The sequence below is a fragment of the Gouania willdenowi genome, chromosome 19 (genome assembly GCF_900634775.1).
Source record: "Gouania willdenowi chromosome 19, fGouWil2.1, whole genome shotgun sequence".
NCBI lineage: Eukaryota > Metazoa > Chordata > Actinopteri > Blenniiformes > Gobiesocidae > Gouania > Gouania willdenowi.
The window spans coordinates 9120816-9135266 of record NC_041062.1 but is presented as its reverse complement, the minus strand read 5'-3'; the positions used below and the strand labels follow the sequence as shown (position 1 = coordinate 9135266).

The 14451-nt window shown below is 37.7% G+C and overlaps 1 protein-coding gene across 4 annotated transcripts in view; it reads left to right on the top strand.

The window, feature by feature from the left end:
- The window catches only part of LOC114481041 (glutamate receptor ionotropic, delta-1-like), a 184630-nt gene that overhangs the window by 129439 nt on the left and 40740 nt on the right, over positions 1 to 14451 (top strand). For all 4 annotated transcript variants that reach the window (XM_028475355.1, XM_028475353.1, XM_028475356.1 and 1 more), the window contains one exon: positions 2650 to 2934. In XM_028475355.1, coding sequence (XP_028331156.1) covers positions 2650 to 2934 — 285 coding nt within the window. The remainder of the gene's footprint in view (positions 1 to 2649; positions 2935 to 14451) is intronic.

Sequence of the window (14451 nt, the reverse complement as noted above, 5' to 3'; positions counted from 1 at the left end):
TCGTGTTAGCCTAGGACTAGTTTGCACTAGTTTGCACACTCGACTCAGGGTTTAGCCACATCGTGGGCCCTGTTCAGGGGAGTGTCTGTTCTGGACATTTGTGCTGTGGCGAGCTGGTCCTCGCCCCTCACTTTTGTCAGGTTCTATAGGCTGGATGTCTCTGCTCCGTGCGTGGCATGGGCGGTTCTCCTGTCCTGATCTGAACAATGCTTGCCCTGCGCGCTGGTGTATAAGTTTGTCTGCCATACGGGAGCTACCATATCCCATAGTTAGACATCAAAACTAATGTTATGAAAGAGAACTATAGGTTATTTACATATCCCTGGTTCTCTGTGTAATATGAGTGAGTCTCACCAGACAACCCAAGGTTTGCTTATTTGAATGGCGTAGTATCATCCGCCCACTCTACTTATAGTAGGTGGGACTACCTGTCGCGGATGAATACATTTCACCAGCCAATCAGTAATGAGATTGGGCTTCTGAGGAATGATGCAGAGGCGTATATCCCATAGTGAGACATCTCACTCATATTACTCAGAGAACCAGGGTTATGTAAATAACCTATAGTTTTTTATGACGCTGAGGCATGAAAGAGTCACCACTCATAATGATGACTAGTTGAAGTGATGCACCCAGAGGTGAGGTGCTTTTTTTTGACTTTTTCTGAGTTTTTTAACCTGAAACACATTAGGCGGGGGTTTGAGGGGGGGCGGGGTCAAACAAATGAGAGCAGGTTTGTGTGTTTGTGCGATTGTAGAAAAGCAGCTTTCACACTCCACCGCTGCTTCCTGTTTAATCAGCGTCTCAGTGAGGATTGGATTTTCACTCCCACACAAATAATCTTTTCCAATCCTGTTAGAGATGATTCCCGCCCTCCGCTGCTCCAGAGAATCTATACAGCGTCGCTACAGTTTCAGCTTTTTGTTGATCGCTTTGGTTTTATGGATTCTGATTTTTAATGAAAACAGATTTAAGTGATTCAAACTAAAACTTTCTAACCATGTGCAAAAGATCCTGTGCTTTTCTTTTGAAAGGGTGGTGAACTTGGTTTACCTCCTGCAGGTGTCTGAGTGCCAAACTCTGATTCCTGTCCCATGCTTCTGTAGAGCAGGGGTTTCAAACTCGGGGATCGCGGCACAAATCAGGCCGCTAGAGCTTTCCAATTCAGCCTGAAATTTATTAAGAAAGTAAGAATTGGAGAGAAAACATGAATGAAAATTATTATTCCTCTAAATCAGTGGTTCTCAAACTTTTCTGGCTCACATTCCCCCTTTCTCTTATTTCTGAATCCAAGTCCCCCTTTTGTCTGATTACAACATTTTTGCTTAGAAAACTATTTAAAAACAACTATTGAGCGTAATGATGGAATGAATGAGAGATAACACACATGGAATGAAACTGTATTTAGTGCAACCTTTTTTGGATCGTGACCCCATTGTGATATCAAGAATTTATGGCAAACCCAAAGATTTTTTTTTTTGCTTTCTAGAATTAGTTTTTGATCATTTTTTAGCTCAGATTTTTATTTTACTGCATTTTAGTTGAACTAGGTTTATATTTTACATAGTGAATGTGTAGAAATACAGTTGTTTAAGATTGTGTGCTGTTTTACTTAAAAAAAAAAAAAAAAAAAAAGAATTAGGGCTGGGCGATATATCGAATATACTCGATATATCGCAGCTTGTAGTCTGTGCGGTGTTGAAAATGACCATACCGTTAAACTCGCGGACTTTTTTTTTTTTTTTTTTTTTTTTTTTGTTTTTTTTTTTTTTTTTTTTTTGAAATGTCATCTTAATGACAACATGCACAAAAGGGCACTATTTGTTTTAAAATATTGTAGTGGCATTATGTACAAAAAGTGCACTTTAATTTTGTGTTTTGAAATGCCATGTGAGTTGCATCCTGCACTAATGTCTTGTTTTGAAATGTCTCTGTGACAATTTTGCACAGAACGTGCACTTTCTGTTGACAATTTTATGTTTGAGCCACTCACTGTTTAATAAATACAGTTATGTCAACTTTGACTTAGTTGTGATATCCCCTTTTTTGCATGAAAGTTTAAAATTGGCATATATTAATGCAGTATGATCAAGAATGTTTTAATGTAGACATATAGAATCATCATACTGGTGTGATTTTGTGCATCAAAGTGTTAATTCAAGGGTAATGCAAAATATCGAGATATATATCGTGTATCGTGACATGGCCTAAAAATATCGCGGTATTTATAAAAGGCCATATCGCCCAGCCCTAAAAAGAATTAATAATGATAATAATTAATTTTTTTTAAAGATTTCAGCATTTGTTGAATTTTAAAACTAATTTTTCCTCCAAACTCTAATTCTTCACAAAAAGTTACAGAGAAATTCCTACAATGTGCAATTTTTTAAATAAATGATGCAAATTGAACAATTGTTAAAATATTAGTCATTAATGGTGCTGTTTTCTGCTTCAGGATGATTTCAGTGAATCACAAACATTGTTAAAACAGTAAAAAGGGAATTAAGGCTTTTTTCCAGTATTTTTACTAGTATTTTTATCTTCCATCACCTGAGATTAAAGATGAAATGAAGTGAGTTTGTGAAAAGTTTGACGCCATGTCTCTCTCTCAGCACAGTCCTCTGACCTCTGACCTCTTGTTGTTTCCAGCGTGTGAGCTGATGAACCAGGGAATCCTGGCTCTGATCACGTCCACTGGTTGTGCGTCTGCCAGTGCTCTCCAGTCTCTGACTGACGCCATGCACATCCCTCACCTGTTTGTCCAGAGGAACGGGGAGGGCTCCCCCCGCACAGCCTGTGGGTTCAACCCCAGCCCGGGGGGGCACCGCTACACGCTAGCAGCACGGCCCCCCGTACGCCTCAACCACGTCATGCTCACGATGGTGGAAGAGCTGAGGTGGCAGAAGTTCATCATCTTCTACGACGTGGAGTACGGTGAGTAAATATTCATATTCGTGTGTTAGATGCTGAGAAAAGTAAAGGCTGACTGACTTAAGTAATGACTTAAGTAGATAAGTAACTGCTTAAGTAGATAAGTTGGGAACTCAGTAAGTAATATGTGACTAAGTATACTGGTTAGTAACTAGGTAACTAAAAAAATACTATGTACCTGTGACTAAGTAGCAAAGTGTATACAGTAAAAAAGTAGCTGAGTAAATAAGTAACTTAGTCAGTAATAAAAGCCAATAAATAATGAAGTTACTGACTAAGTAACTAGGTATGTGACTAAGTTAATAAATAAGTAACTTTATGAGTAACTAAGTAACTGAACAAATGCTATGTACCTGTGACTAAGTAACCAAGTATATACATTAAAAAAGTAAAGAAAAATCAAATATTTAAAGAAGTTAGTAACTACTCAACTAGGTATGTGACTCCGTAACTAAGTAAGTATCGATAGCTACTTCAAGTAAGTAACTAATTATCCAAGTTTGTAACTAATTAACAAATAACAACGTATCTAATTAACTATGTGTCTAACTAAGTAATTAGGATATCATGTTCCTGAGTTACCAAATAAATAAGAAGTTAGGTAAATAACCTAGTAACTAAAAAAGTTAGTATGTAGTATTTTTATAATTTCATTTGAACATTTGGTAACAATGTTTTTACTCTAGTAGTTCAATGAGAATTTTTGCTCGTGGACTAAATAATGTCTGGTTTTTGATAATCATGTGATCGGCCATAAAAACGCTGATGCAGCAGCTTAAGAAAGGACAGCTTTCCTATGAGTGGGTTTTAATGAGAGTGTGTGTGTGTGTGTGTTTATAGATGTATTTATAACAGACAGTGTAAGTACAAAATGCTGATGTGCATATGTATCAACAGGTCAACATTAAATCAAACCAATGAGAAGCTGATTGATATGATCAATAAAATGGTTCATAACTCACAAATGTGACAACAGGAGTGTGTGTGTGCGTGTGATGAAAGCTTTCGGTGTGTGATGTAATTAAAGGTCACTACATTAACACTGTGAGACAGTGACAGCTGATTGGACGACTGACAAATGGAGGTGGTGATGATGATGATGATGATGTTTGTGTTAATCGGCTCAGTATGCCACGCTTGTTAATTAACATCTCATTATGTGTCACATCTCAGCAGCTTAACCACAAATTCAATTATTAATTTAAATTCTTATCATGTTTATTCATATATCAGTTCTATATGTATTTTTATATGTGTAGAGTGGTTTAATTAAAAGAAGGAAAAAATAAATATATATATGTATGAATGCAAAAAGTCTATTTTAATGCACAGGTCACGTTAAAGTATGATCAATAGGAAATATAATATACATGAAATTAAAAATGACCAAACAATTAAATATGCTTATATTTGGAGATGATATTGCGATGTTTTCTATCAATCAAACAGAATTGATGCACTTATATACAAACCTACATAATAAGATGTAATTATCAATAAATTCATTAATAAAACTGGAAAAACAATACAGAATAATAAGAAATACAAACTTAAAATGGTAGTAATAATAATAATAAAACTAAAACCCTATAAAACTGCGATACAGTATTCAAGATAAATAACTAAGATGGTAAAAAAAAGAAGGAAATTACAACCTAAAGAGAAACACGATTAATCCAAGCAACATATAATTTCATTTATAATCAAAAATATAATAACAATAATAATATTAATTTAAAAATTATGATATTAATAATATACTGTAAAAACAGTACAAGGAGAAGAAAATGGTTTCTCCTTCGTCTTCATCACCTTCCTTGTCGCTCTGTGATGAGCTGAGCCAGTGAGAAACCTGAGGAACATTAGTTTCCATTAGAGACGTTGGAGGAGGAAGTGAGCAGCAGATGGGACTCGAACCTCAAACCCAGCGCAGACTTTATTATCATTAATACCCTTTATTATCATTTATACTCTTTATTCAAACACTGGCGTCCTTCATAGAAATTAAACACTGTCACAACCTCTGTAAGGATCACATGATCATTTGTGTAAGACACATCTGGGATAAGTCTGCACATTATGGTGACTCGGTGCATTCAGGTGTAAATCGGTGCGTCTGTGAGTCAGAGTGGTGCATTAGAGGGTAAGTCGGTGCGTTTGGAGGGTAAGTAGGTGCATTAGAGGGTAAGTCAATGTGTTCGGGGGTAAGTAGGTGCATTAGAGGGTATACGTCTTACCCTAAGGTTCAGGCTTAAGTAGGTTCGTTTAGAGGGTAAGTCGGTGCGTTTAGAAGGTAAGTCGGTACGTTTAGAGGGTAAGTCGGTGCGTTTGGAGGATCAGTAGGTGCATTAGACGGTAAGTCAGTGCATTCGGGGAGTAAGTCGGCGCTATAGAGGGTAAGCCGGTGTGTTGGGACGGTAAGCAGGTACATTACAGGGTAAGTCGGTGCTTTCGGGGGGGTAAGTAGGTGCATTACAAGGTAAGTCGGTGTGTTTGGGGTGTAAGTAGGTGCATTAGAGAGGAAGTTGGTGCGTTCGGGAGGCAAGTCACTACACTAGAGGATAAGTTGGTGCGTTGGGAGGGTAAGTCAGTGCGTTTAGAGGGTAAGTCGATGTTACGGCAGGGCGATTCGGTGCATTAGAGGGTAAGTCTGTGCTTTCGGAGGGTAAGTCAGTGGGTTTGTAGGTATAAGTCGTTCAAAAGGATGAGTTGGTGTGCTTTAAGGGGAAGTTGGTGCATGCTGATTGTTTGGAGGATAAGTGTGTGTAAGTGAAAGTCAGAGCATTCAGTGGATAAGTTGGTTCATAAGCCAGAAGGATAGCTCATTGTGATTGGTTGGTGAATTGGGTGGGTCTGTTCTGAGGGTAGGTCAGTGCATTTTTACGGATTAATCACATTGTTTGTGTGATAAGTGTGTGTTTAGATGACAAGTGTGTGTTTAGCGGATGATAAATGTGTTTCGAAGAAGATAAGTGTGTGTTTAGAGGATAAGTGTGTGCTTAGAGGATTAGTGTGTGTTTAGAGGATGATAAGTGGGTGTGCACATCCTCAGAACAGCACAGTTTATAGCTTCTCAGATGTTGTGAGTGATATGGTTGCTGCTCAGAGCGTGCATGTGTGTGTGTGCATGTGTGTGTGCAGAGGTTAATGCAGGTCAATAATAACACTTGACCTCCTGCTGTAACACAAACCACTGCAAACACACACACACACTGATGTAGTTTATCTGAGCTGCTGTTGTTAGAGTTTATGTTTTCTGTTATTTTTAGTGTAAAGTGTTTCTGTCCCTGTGTTTAATCTACTTTTATTTACTTTATATGTGTATTCATTTAAGTTTGAAGGATTTAATGAAATTGAGGGTGTAACAAGAAAAAAAAAACGTTTGGAACTGGATTTTTTATTCACCAACACTTTTGTTGCTTTACCAACTTTGACACAAAAAACACAAACACAACAAAATGCACCGAGAGTCACTTTCAAACGCTTTATGCATGATAACACAAAGTCACGCACCAATAATTCATCACGGCTTCAAAACTAAGGAAGCACAACAGCAGCCGGGGAAGAACAAGAACATACAAGGCGACTTCAAGATCACACAAAAAATACCAAAGGAGACACACAAAGACAGTTATAACACCAAAACAACTCCCAATAATAAAGATTTTTTTTTTTAATTAAATTAATCAAATAACACAAAACAATAACAAATATGACGTGGGGGAAAAAATACATAAAAAATACAAATTACAAAAGAAGACACAAAGACGGTTATAGCATCAAAACAACGCCGAATAAAAAGCAAAAATAAAATAATAAATAATAATTACAAAAAATTAAATAATAGAATAACAGAAAACAAATGAAATACACAAAAACATACAAAATGACAACAAACACAAAAATATCCAAAAACTAATTGAAATGACTTTGATCCCAAACATGCTGCGCTAGCTCGCAGATATAGAAGCGCGCACGCTGTCCGACCAATCACAGGCTGGGAAAAAGAAACGTTACTGTATATTTTATATTGGCTGGTTTAACATCATGTCCCACCCCCTACCTCAGGATTAGCCAATGATGGACTAAACTCTCTTTTTAGGTTCAGTTTTCATGTGTATTACGTTTTTTATGGAGACAAAGGAGAACTAGAATTGTAAGTAGCTATGTAAGTAGTTAGTAACTAAGAAAGTTACTTATTGACTAAGTAACTATACGTAGATAGGTTAGTAACAAAGTAGATAGGTAGGTTAGTAACTAAGTAACAAAGTAAGTAAATAGGAAAGTTAGTGCATGTGTATACAAGTTTGTCATTGATTAAACTTGAATATTTACTTTACTGTATTTTTATGAAAACAGTTGACAGAGAAACACTGCTCCAGGACTTATCAGTGACTAGTCAGTAATAAAACCACTGATTGGAGCGACTTTGGTTGATTAGAAGTTCAGCTGCTGATTGTCATCATTTCTGCATGAAGGAATAAATCCGCTGCTGCCACATAACTTAGTGATTAGCTGCCTGCGCTAACGAGCACTTTAACACGTACGTTAATAGCGTGTGTGTGTGCGCGTGCGTGTTATGATTAGCGTGTGGAAGGTGTAACAATGTTAAATGGAGGCTGTTTAATGCTAATGTGGTCTCCACCGTCCTGCTGAACACGTTTATTAAAGCATATTAAGATGGAGCTGGGTTAGCGATGTTAGCGATGTTAGCGATGAGCTGACGCTAATGACTGTGTTTACACTGAGGGGGGAGAATGGTGCAGTGATGAGCTACTGCAGCCATGAATCCTCTCCACACTGCAGTGACACACACACACACACACACACACAAATACACGCAGTAATACCTCCACCAAAAAACCTGCACACATGAACGTTAGCTTGCATGGGCTCCTGATAAAATGAGCATTTAAAACTGATTATGGATAGCAGGAGGACCTGAATTCATTAAAAAAAATTAGGTTACGACAAAACTGAAAGATATTATAAAATGAACAAAACTGAACAACAATGTCATTAAAAAAAAATGTATTGAAGTTTTGTACATTATACCAAAAATGTCAGCCACGACAAAAATGTTGGTTACGCCAATGACGTACTTTTGGACAAAAAAAATATGTACAACAAATGTTGGTTATGCCAAAAATGTTGTTAACAAAAATGTGCTTTAGGACAAAAACATAGGTTACGTTAACAATGTACGCAACAACAAAACTTTATGTTATGGCAAAAATGTTGATAATGAAAACTGAAAAAATAACGTTAGAGCATTGATTTAAGTTGGGACAAAAAATTAAATTGGATTTTGGTACATTATACCAAAATTGTCAGCTACGACAAAAATGTACACTATGAAAAAGTTTTACGCTTCAACAAAAATTTACGCTGCTACATATGACTTTTAGTCCACAACAAAAATATTGGTTGCGGCAGAATGTACGTTTGGACAAAAATTGTATTCGTGAAAAATGTAAGTTACGCCAAAAATATTTACAAAAACAACTTATTTCACGACAATTTTAGGTTATTCCAAAAATATAGGCTCCAACAAAAACGTACATTACATTATGTACATCACAACAAAAATTAGCAAAAATTTTCGATATGACTGACGTAACTTCTTACTGCCAAAATGAGGAGGTTTAGCTCGTGGTGCGTTCAGGGGCGTGGTCTGCTGTGGGTTGGGTAACGTCTCCTCAGAAAGAAGAACAGGATTAATGGACACGAGCCACAGCCATTTGTCTTCCATCGATCGATCCACTCTGTATTCTGCTCAGCTCTTTTAAACTTTATGTTAATTCCTCCGCGGACGAGCGAAGCGAAGCCGAGGGAGCAGATTGAAAAAAAAATAAAAAATCAGCTACTCGGGTTTTCTGCCGCCGCCTTTAATCAGCGTGAGCAGCAGCTTTTAAACGTTTCTAACGAAGCAGAATGTCAGTCATCAGAGCAGAGGCTTTTGGATTGATAGGAGGAGATTTAACAGATTTACACTCACACATGCTGTCCCTCAGAGACAGATTAACAAACACAGAGGGAGAGCGCACACACTAAACTGGTGTCACCTGTGGTTAATTCACTTTAACTCAGGATTCAAAGCAAAAAAAAAGAAATTGACTGAAATGTTTTCAGCCAAAATAATTCACATGTAATTCGTGTAATAATGTAATATGGTCATTTTTGTAATTCTATCACAACAATTCATTTTCTGTATGGATTGATGGAAATTTTCCTTCAATTTTGTCATAGAGACGTGAAACTTTAAACCCTGCTTTATTTGGTTTATCTGACTGAGTATTGGCCTGGAAAAAATTAGGGATGTAACGATTCACTCAACTCCCGATACGATTCGATTCACGATACTGGGTTCACGATACGATTCTCTCACAATTAATTTTACAAAATGGGACTGTAGAAAAATGATGACTGAAAAATATTCCTTTATTTTTTTGGAGAAAAAATCTATAAAAAAACTATACTGTTTTCCTTTTTTTTTTTTCATTGTCAAAAGAATCCCTTGATAAACTATTCAAAACAATGCATTTTAACTAAAAATATATCTTGAATGAAATAAATAAAGGAATAACACAAATGAAGAAGAAGCCTATTAATTTAAATTCTGGTTCTATAGTGAACAATGCAAAACTGCATAATAGTTCTTTTTAAAAGTGCAACTAAAAATGTATTTTGTGCCTTAACAATTGGACTTAAAAAAAAAAGTAATTTCACTGTATTTACATAAGATATTTGTTTGGACCAGCAGAGGGCGCTGGTAACCCAGTGGTCGGTTGGCATGCAGATATCTTGCAGTGAAGAAGAGATGCTATGCTAGCAGACAGAGCTAATAGAAAAATGTGACTTTTACAGATATTCAAGTAATATTACAGATATTTTTTGGTGCTAAAGGGGTAAGGAATCATTTATGAACATGTTTAAAAGTAGAAGGCGGCCAGAAAGAAAGTATTAGCAGATTCCGCCTGCCGCCAACACTTCTGGATTAAAAGGTTAAAAAAAGTACTGCGATTCAATTTTCACAGTATAGATGTGAATCGTGATACCTATGAATCGATTTTTAACTGCCTTACGATTAATCGTTACATCCCTAGAAAAAATTTTGAACATGGTAATTGTTTTCTAACTGATTATAGAGTTTTTAAAGAGTAGAGTTCACTGCAGGGGAGACCTGATCAGAACCAGGAATGTTTACACACACACACACGCACACACACACACACACACACACACACACACAGCTGCAGAGCTGGTGTGTGCCTCATCCTGACTTCCTTGCTTATCCCATCACATTACAGCCTCCAGGCAACCAATCAGAGGAGGCGTCTTCATTACTAGAGAGAAAGAGAGAGAGAGAGAGGGGCTGATGGAGATCCAATGCGACTAACACACAGAGCGAGTATGAATAAAAGAGCACGAACGGATGAACGACAAACTGCAGCCAAACCTCCTGAGGGGAACACATGCACACACAAACACACAGTAAAATGACAATGTGGACCAATCGTGGCCTTCGGTGGTTTGGTCTCAGCTGTTTTCCTCCGCGTGTGATCGGGAGCAGCTGAAGTGCGATTGTTATGCTGCGTTCACACCGGATGCATCACGTCCCAGATGCAAAATCTTTCCAGTGCGGCGGTGCGGTCCGATCCGCACGTCAAAAAAAAAAAGAAAAAGTCCGTTGGCCGTGCGAGCGTGCTCCCGATTTTACGCATATCCGCACATTCGCAAGAGTTGAAAATATTGAACTCCTGCAACTGTTTCGTATGACAAAAGCCAATCAGAGTCTGGTTTGTTCACCCATTCAACCATACAGTAGAAGCTGTGTGCACCTGACATGGCCTTTATAACCAGGACCGGACTAGAAAGAATTTGGCATGTAGGAGAATCAGCGAGGAGGTGGTAGTAGCAGATAAAAGTTCTCTCTGTAGTTTTCATCTTTGAAAGTTGGCACTGAGATAGGATAGCATTAGCCGCTAATCACACTGGCTTTTTTCACTGATTTTCACGACAAAAAAATACACAAAATGACCCCAAAAAAGATAAAAAGAAACACAGAAATACACAAAAGAACTACAAAAATATTGAGTAAACACACAAAATGTGTGTGTGTGTGTGTGTGGCAGGTCGGGCCTGTCAGCAGCTGACGGATCATCTCTGGAGCTCCTTCAGAGCAGAAACTCTCCTCGGCCTGTAGAGGCCTGTAGGTGCAGGTTTACAAGGCTTGGCCGGAGGATACACACATCAAACACATACACACACACACACACACACACACACATCAAACACACACACACACAAAGGTGGAGGAAAAAAACAAGCTCCGGGGACAAAGCTGGAGGAGAAATGCTGAAATAAAGATGAAAAAAAGCAGCAGCAGCAGAGCTGAGGACATGCATAAAACATAGAGGAGCAGCATCTTCTCTGGATCATCACCACTCTAAAAGTGTCTCTGCTCATTACTCACTCTCCTCCAGCCTCCCAGCATGCTTTGCTCCTCCAGCCTCCCATCATGCTTTGCTCCACCCTGCCTGGGTCACACCAGCGGGTTCTCTTCTTCCACCCATCAGACCCAGATCTAACATAGAGGTCAGCGCCACAACATCCATTTGACCTGCTCCACCAAACAAACCATCATTATTCATGTATCCATGGCGATAACACACAGCTGTGCACTTTGTCTGCAGGAAAACAGCTAGAAAACAATAAGAATCAGGAATCTGATTCTACTCATCACATCGTAATCAGTCAGTATTTCATAGAGGGTTTATTGGCTAGGCCAGTGCTAAATTATGCTAAAACTTAGCTAACGCTAAAATAATGTTAATGCTAATGCTAAGCTTATGCTGGGATAATGCTAATGTAATGGTAAGTTCATGCTAATACTAGGCTAATGCATAGCTAATACTAATGTTAGGTTAATGCTATGCTAATGCTTAGCTAATGTTAAGCTAACGCTATTGCTAGCTAAAGCTATACTAATTCCAATGTTAGGCTAAGGTTAATGCCAATGCTAGGTTAATGTTAAGCTAATGCTAAGTTATGCCAATCCTTAGCTAATGTTAAGTTATGCCAATCCTTAGCTAATGCTAATATGTTAATGCTAATGCTAAGCCAAAGCTAGGTTAATGCTAATGGTAGGCTAATGCTAATGTAAGGCTAAGTTCATGCTAATCCTAGGTTAATGCTTACTGTAGCTAATATTAATGTCAGGTTAATGCTACACTAATGCTTAGCTCATGTAAATGCAAAGCTAATCCACTTGCTAGCTGATGCTATACTAATTCCAATGCTAGGTTAATGTTATTGGTTGGCTAATGTTCATGCTAATGCTAATTTAATGCCAATGCTAGGTTAATGCTAAGCTAATGCTAATGTTCAGCTAATGCTTAGTTCATGCTAATGCTAAGTTAATGCTATTGTTAGCTAATGCTATACTAATTCAAATGCTAGGCTCATGTTAATACTAGATAATGCTAATATACTCATGATGGCTAATTAATTAATTCCTCTGTAACAAACTACAAGCACATTATTAGAAGTTAATAACGTGATGCAAACAACAATGTACCCAAAAGATCCGACAGCTGAAAACGCACAACATAAAGAAAACAGATTATAGCTTGTTTATGTCCAATATTTCAAAAGGACGTGCTTTTATTTTGAAGGAAACCACTGCAGCACAAAACCATTAAGTGTGAGTTTGTTTCCAGCAGCAGATGAAGTACGAGGGCTGCATGTTAATGTGCGTGTGTGTGCGTGTGCGCGTGCAGTCTATACCAAGATCAGCAAACGAGAAAGAATCCAGTCGGTTGGTGTTTGCTGGGAGTTTATGAAGTGCACAGTAAGAAGACTTTTTAAGAGCTACATCCAGCGCTGTTATTTAGGTGTGAATGTGTGTGCGCGTGCGCGCACGTGTGAGCTGTCAGCTCTGCTGTTCCTTGGTCTGTTTCTAATCCACAAAGCAATCGATCTGCAGGTGCAGCTTTGTCTGCTGCAGATAAGAATGTTTTCTGAGCTTCGAGAAAACCTGCGTCTCTTTGTTTTTAGTAACCATGCCAATAAGAAATAACTAATATTATCCCTTCAAATTCTAACCATTAAAGTGAATCCAAGAAATTATTTTACAGAACAAACGAGGAAGGGAATCTGTTAAAATATATGAACAAACAACTTTGTTACAGATGTATGAAAAATAGATCTGTTTCTGTCCTTTATTACAGACATATAAGAAATAGATCTCTTCCTGTCTTTTGTTACAGATGTATAAAGTATAGATCTGTACTTGTCCTTTGTTACAGACGCATAAAGAATAGATTTATTCCCATCCTTATTTTACAGACCTATAAGAATAGATCTGTTCCTGTCTTTTATTTTTCATGCATCCGTCTTTTAAACTCTCGTCCAGCAGCTGAAATTATCCACATCCCAATCAAAAGTGACCGCGGTGTCATGCTTCTCATTAGCTTCTACGTGTTAGCGCTCTGGCTAAGCGTTTACTTAGTGTTTTATTGCTCTGGGACGAGTGTGTAAGATCTATAACACAGACTAAAGAGGCATCAATGGGTGTAAATGGTAGAAGTTAGTGTAATGGCAGTCGATGAGCAGCTCAGCTTTAAACAAAGAGCCAAAAAAATGCAGTGAAGAGTTCCAGCGCCGCAGGTTTCAAATTCCCCCAAAAACTTTGGACATTTCAGCCTCCTACGTTTTTCACACAGAGTCCTTCAATATATCTCTGGGGAGGGGGGGGGTGTGCGTACGTACGTACCTGCGTGCGTGCTTTCATGTCATTAAAGGATGTTTTATTATATCACACCAACAAAATCAGCAAATATGTTTTTTTTTCTTTTCCAATTAATCTACAGCAGCAGCTTTAATCACAGTAGGGGCCAAAACAAATTGGATTGTCTGATCTGAGGGTCACATGATCAATACTCATGTCAGCATAAGAATAATGACCAATCGGAGATTTAACACAGGTTTTTGTAAATTTTCCCATAATTTTAGTGTTTTGTTCCCTTTTTTTGTGTTTTGCGTTGCCATTTTGTATATTTTTAGTCATTTGTTTCTTGTTCTTTTTGTGTTTTTTAGAGTTATTTTGTTGCTGTTTTGTTTTTGTTTGTTTTTTTTGCCGTTTTGTACGTATTTAATCATTTTGTGTGTTTATAGGAGTCTTTATGTGTTTTTTTGTAATTTGTTTATTTTTTCTTTTCGTATGTTTTTTGAGAGTCATTTGTGTATTTTTCAGGCCGCCAGTTGTCGATGTCTGCCCACCTTTTAAAAACGCTTCCATCATAAATGACGTGAATGTTCCCATTCATCACAAATTCCTAGATAAAGAATGTGAATGCTTGGTAGAGGAATGTGGAACACTTTCAGTCCTTTTGTGTCTCTGTGTTTGTGTGATAACACAGAAACTAAATGAGGACACATTTAAAAGAAAAAGGACACTTGTCATCGTTCTACACCTTCTTATCATCCTCTGAGACAAAAAGTCTTATATTCTCCCCA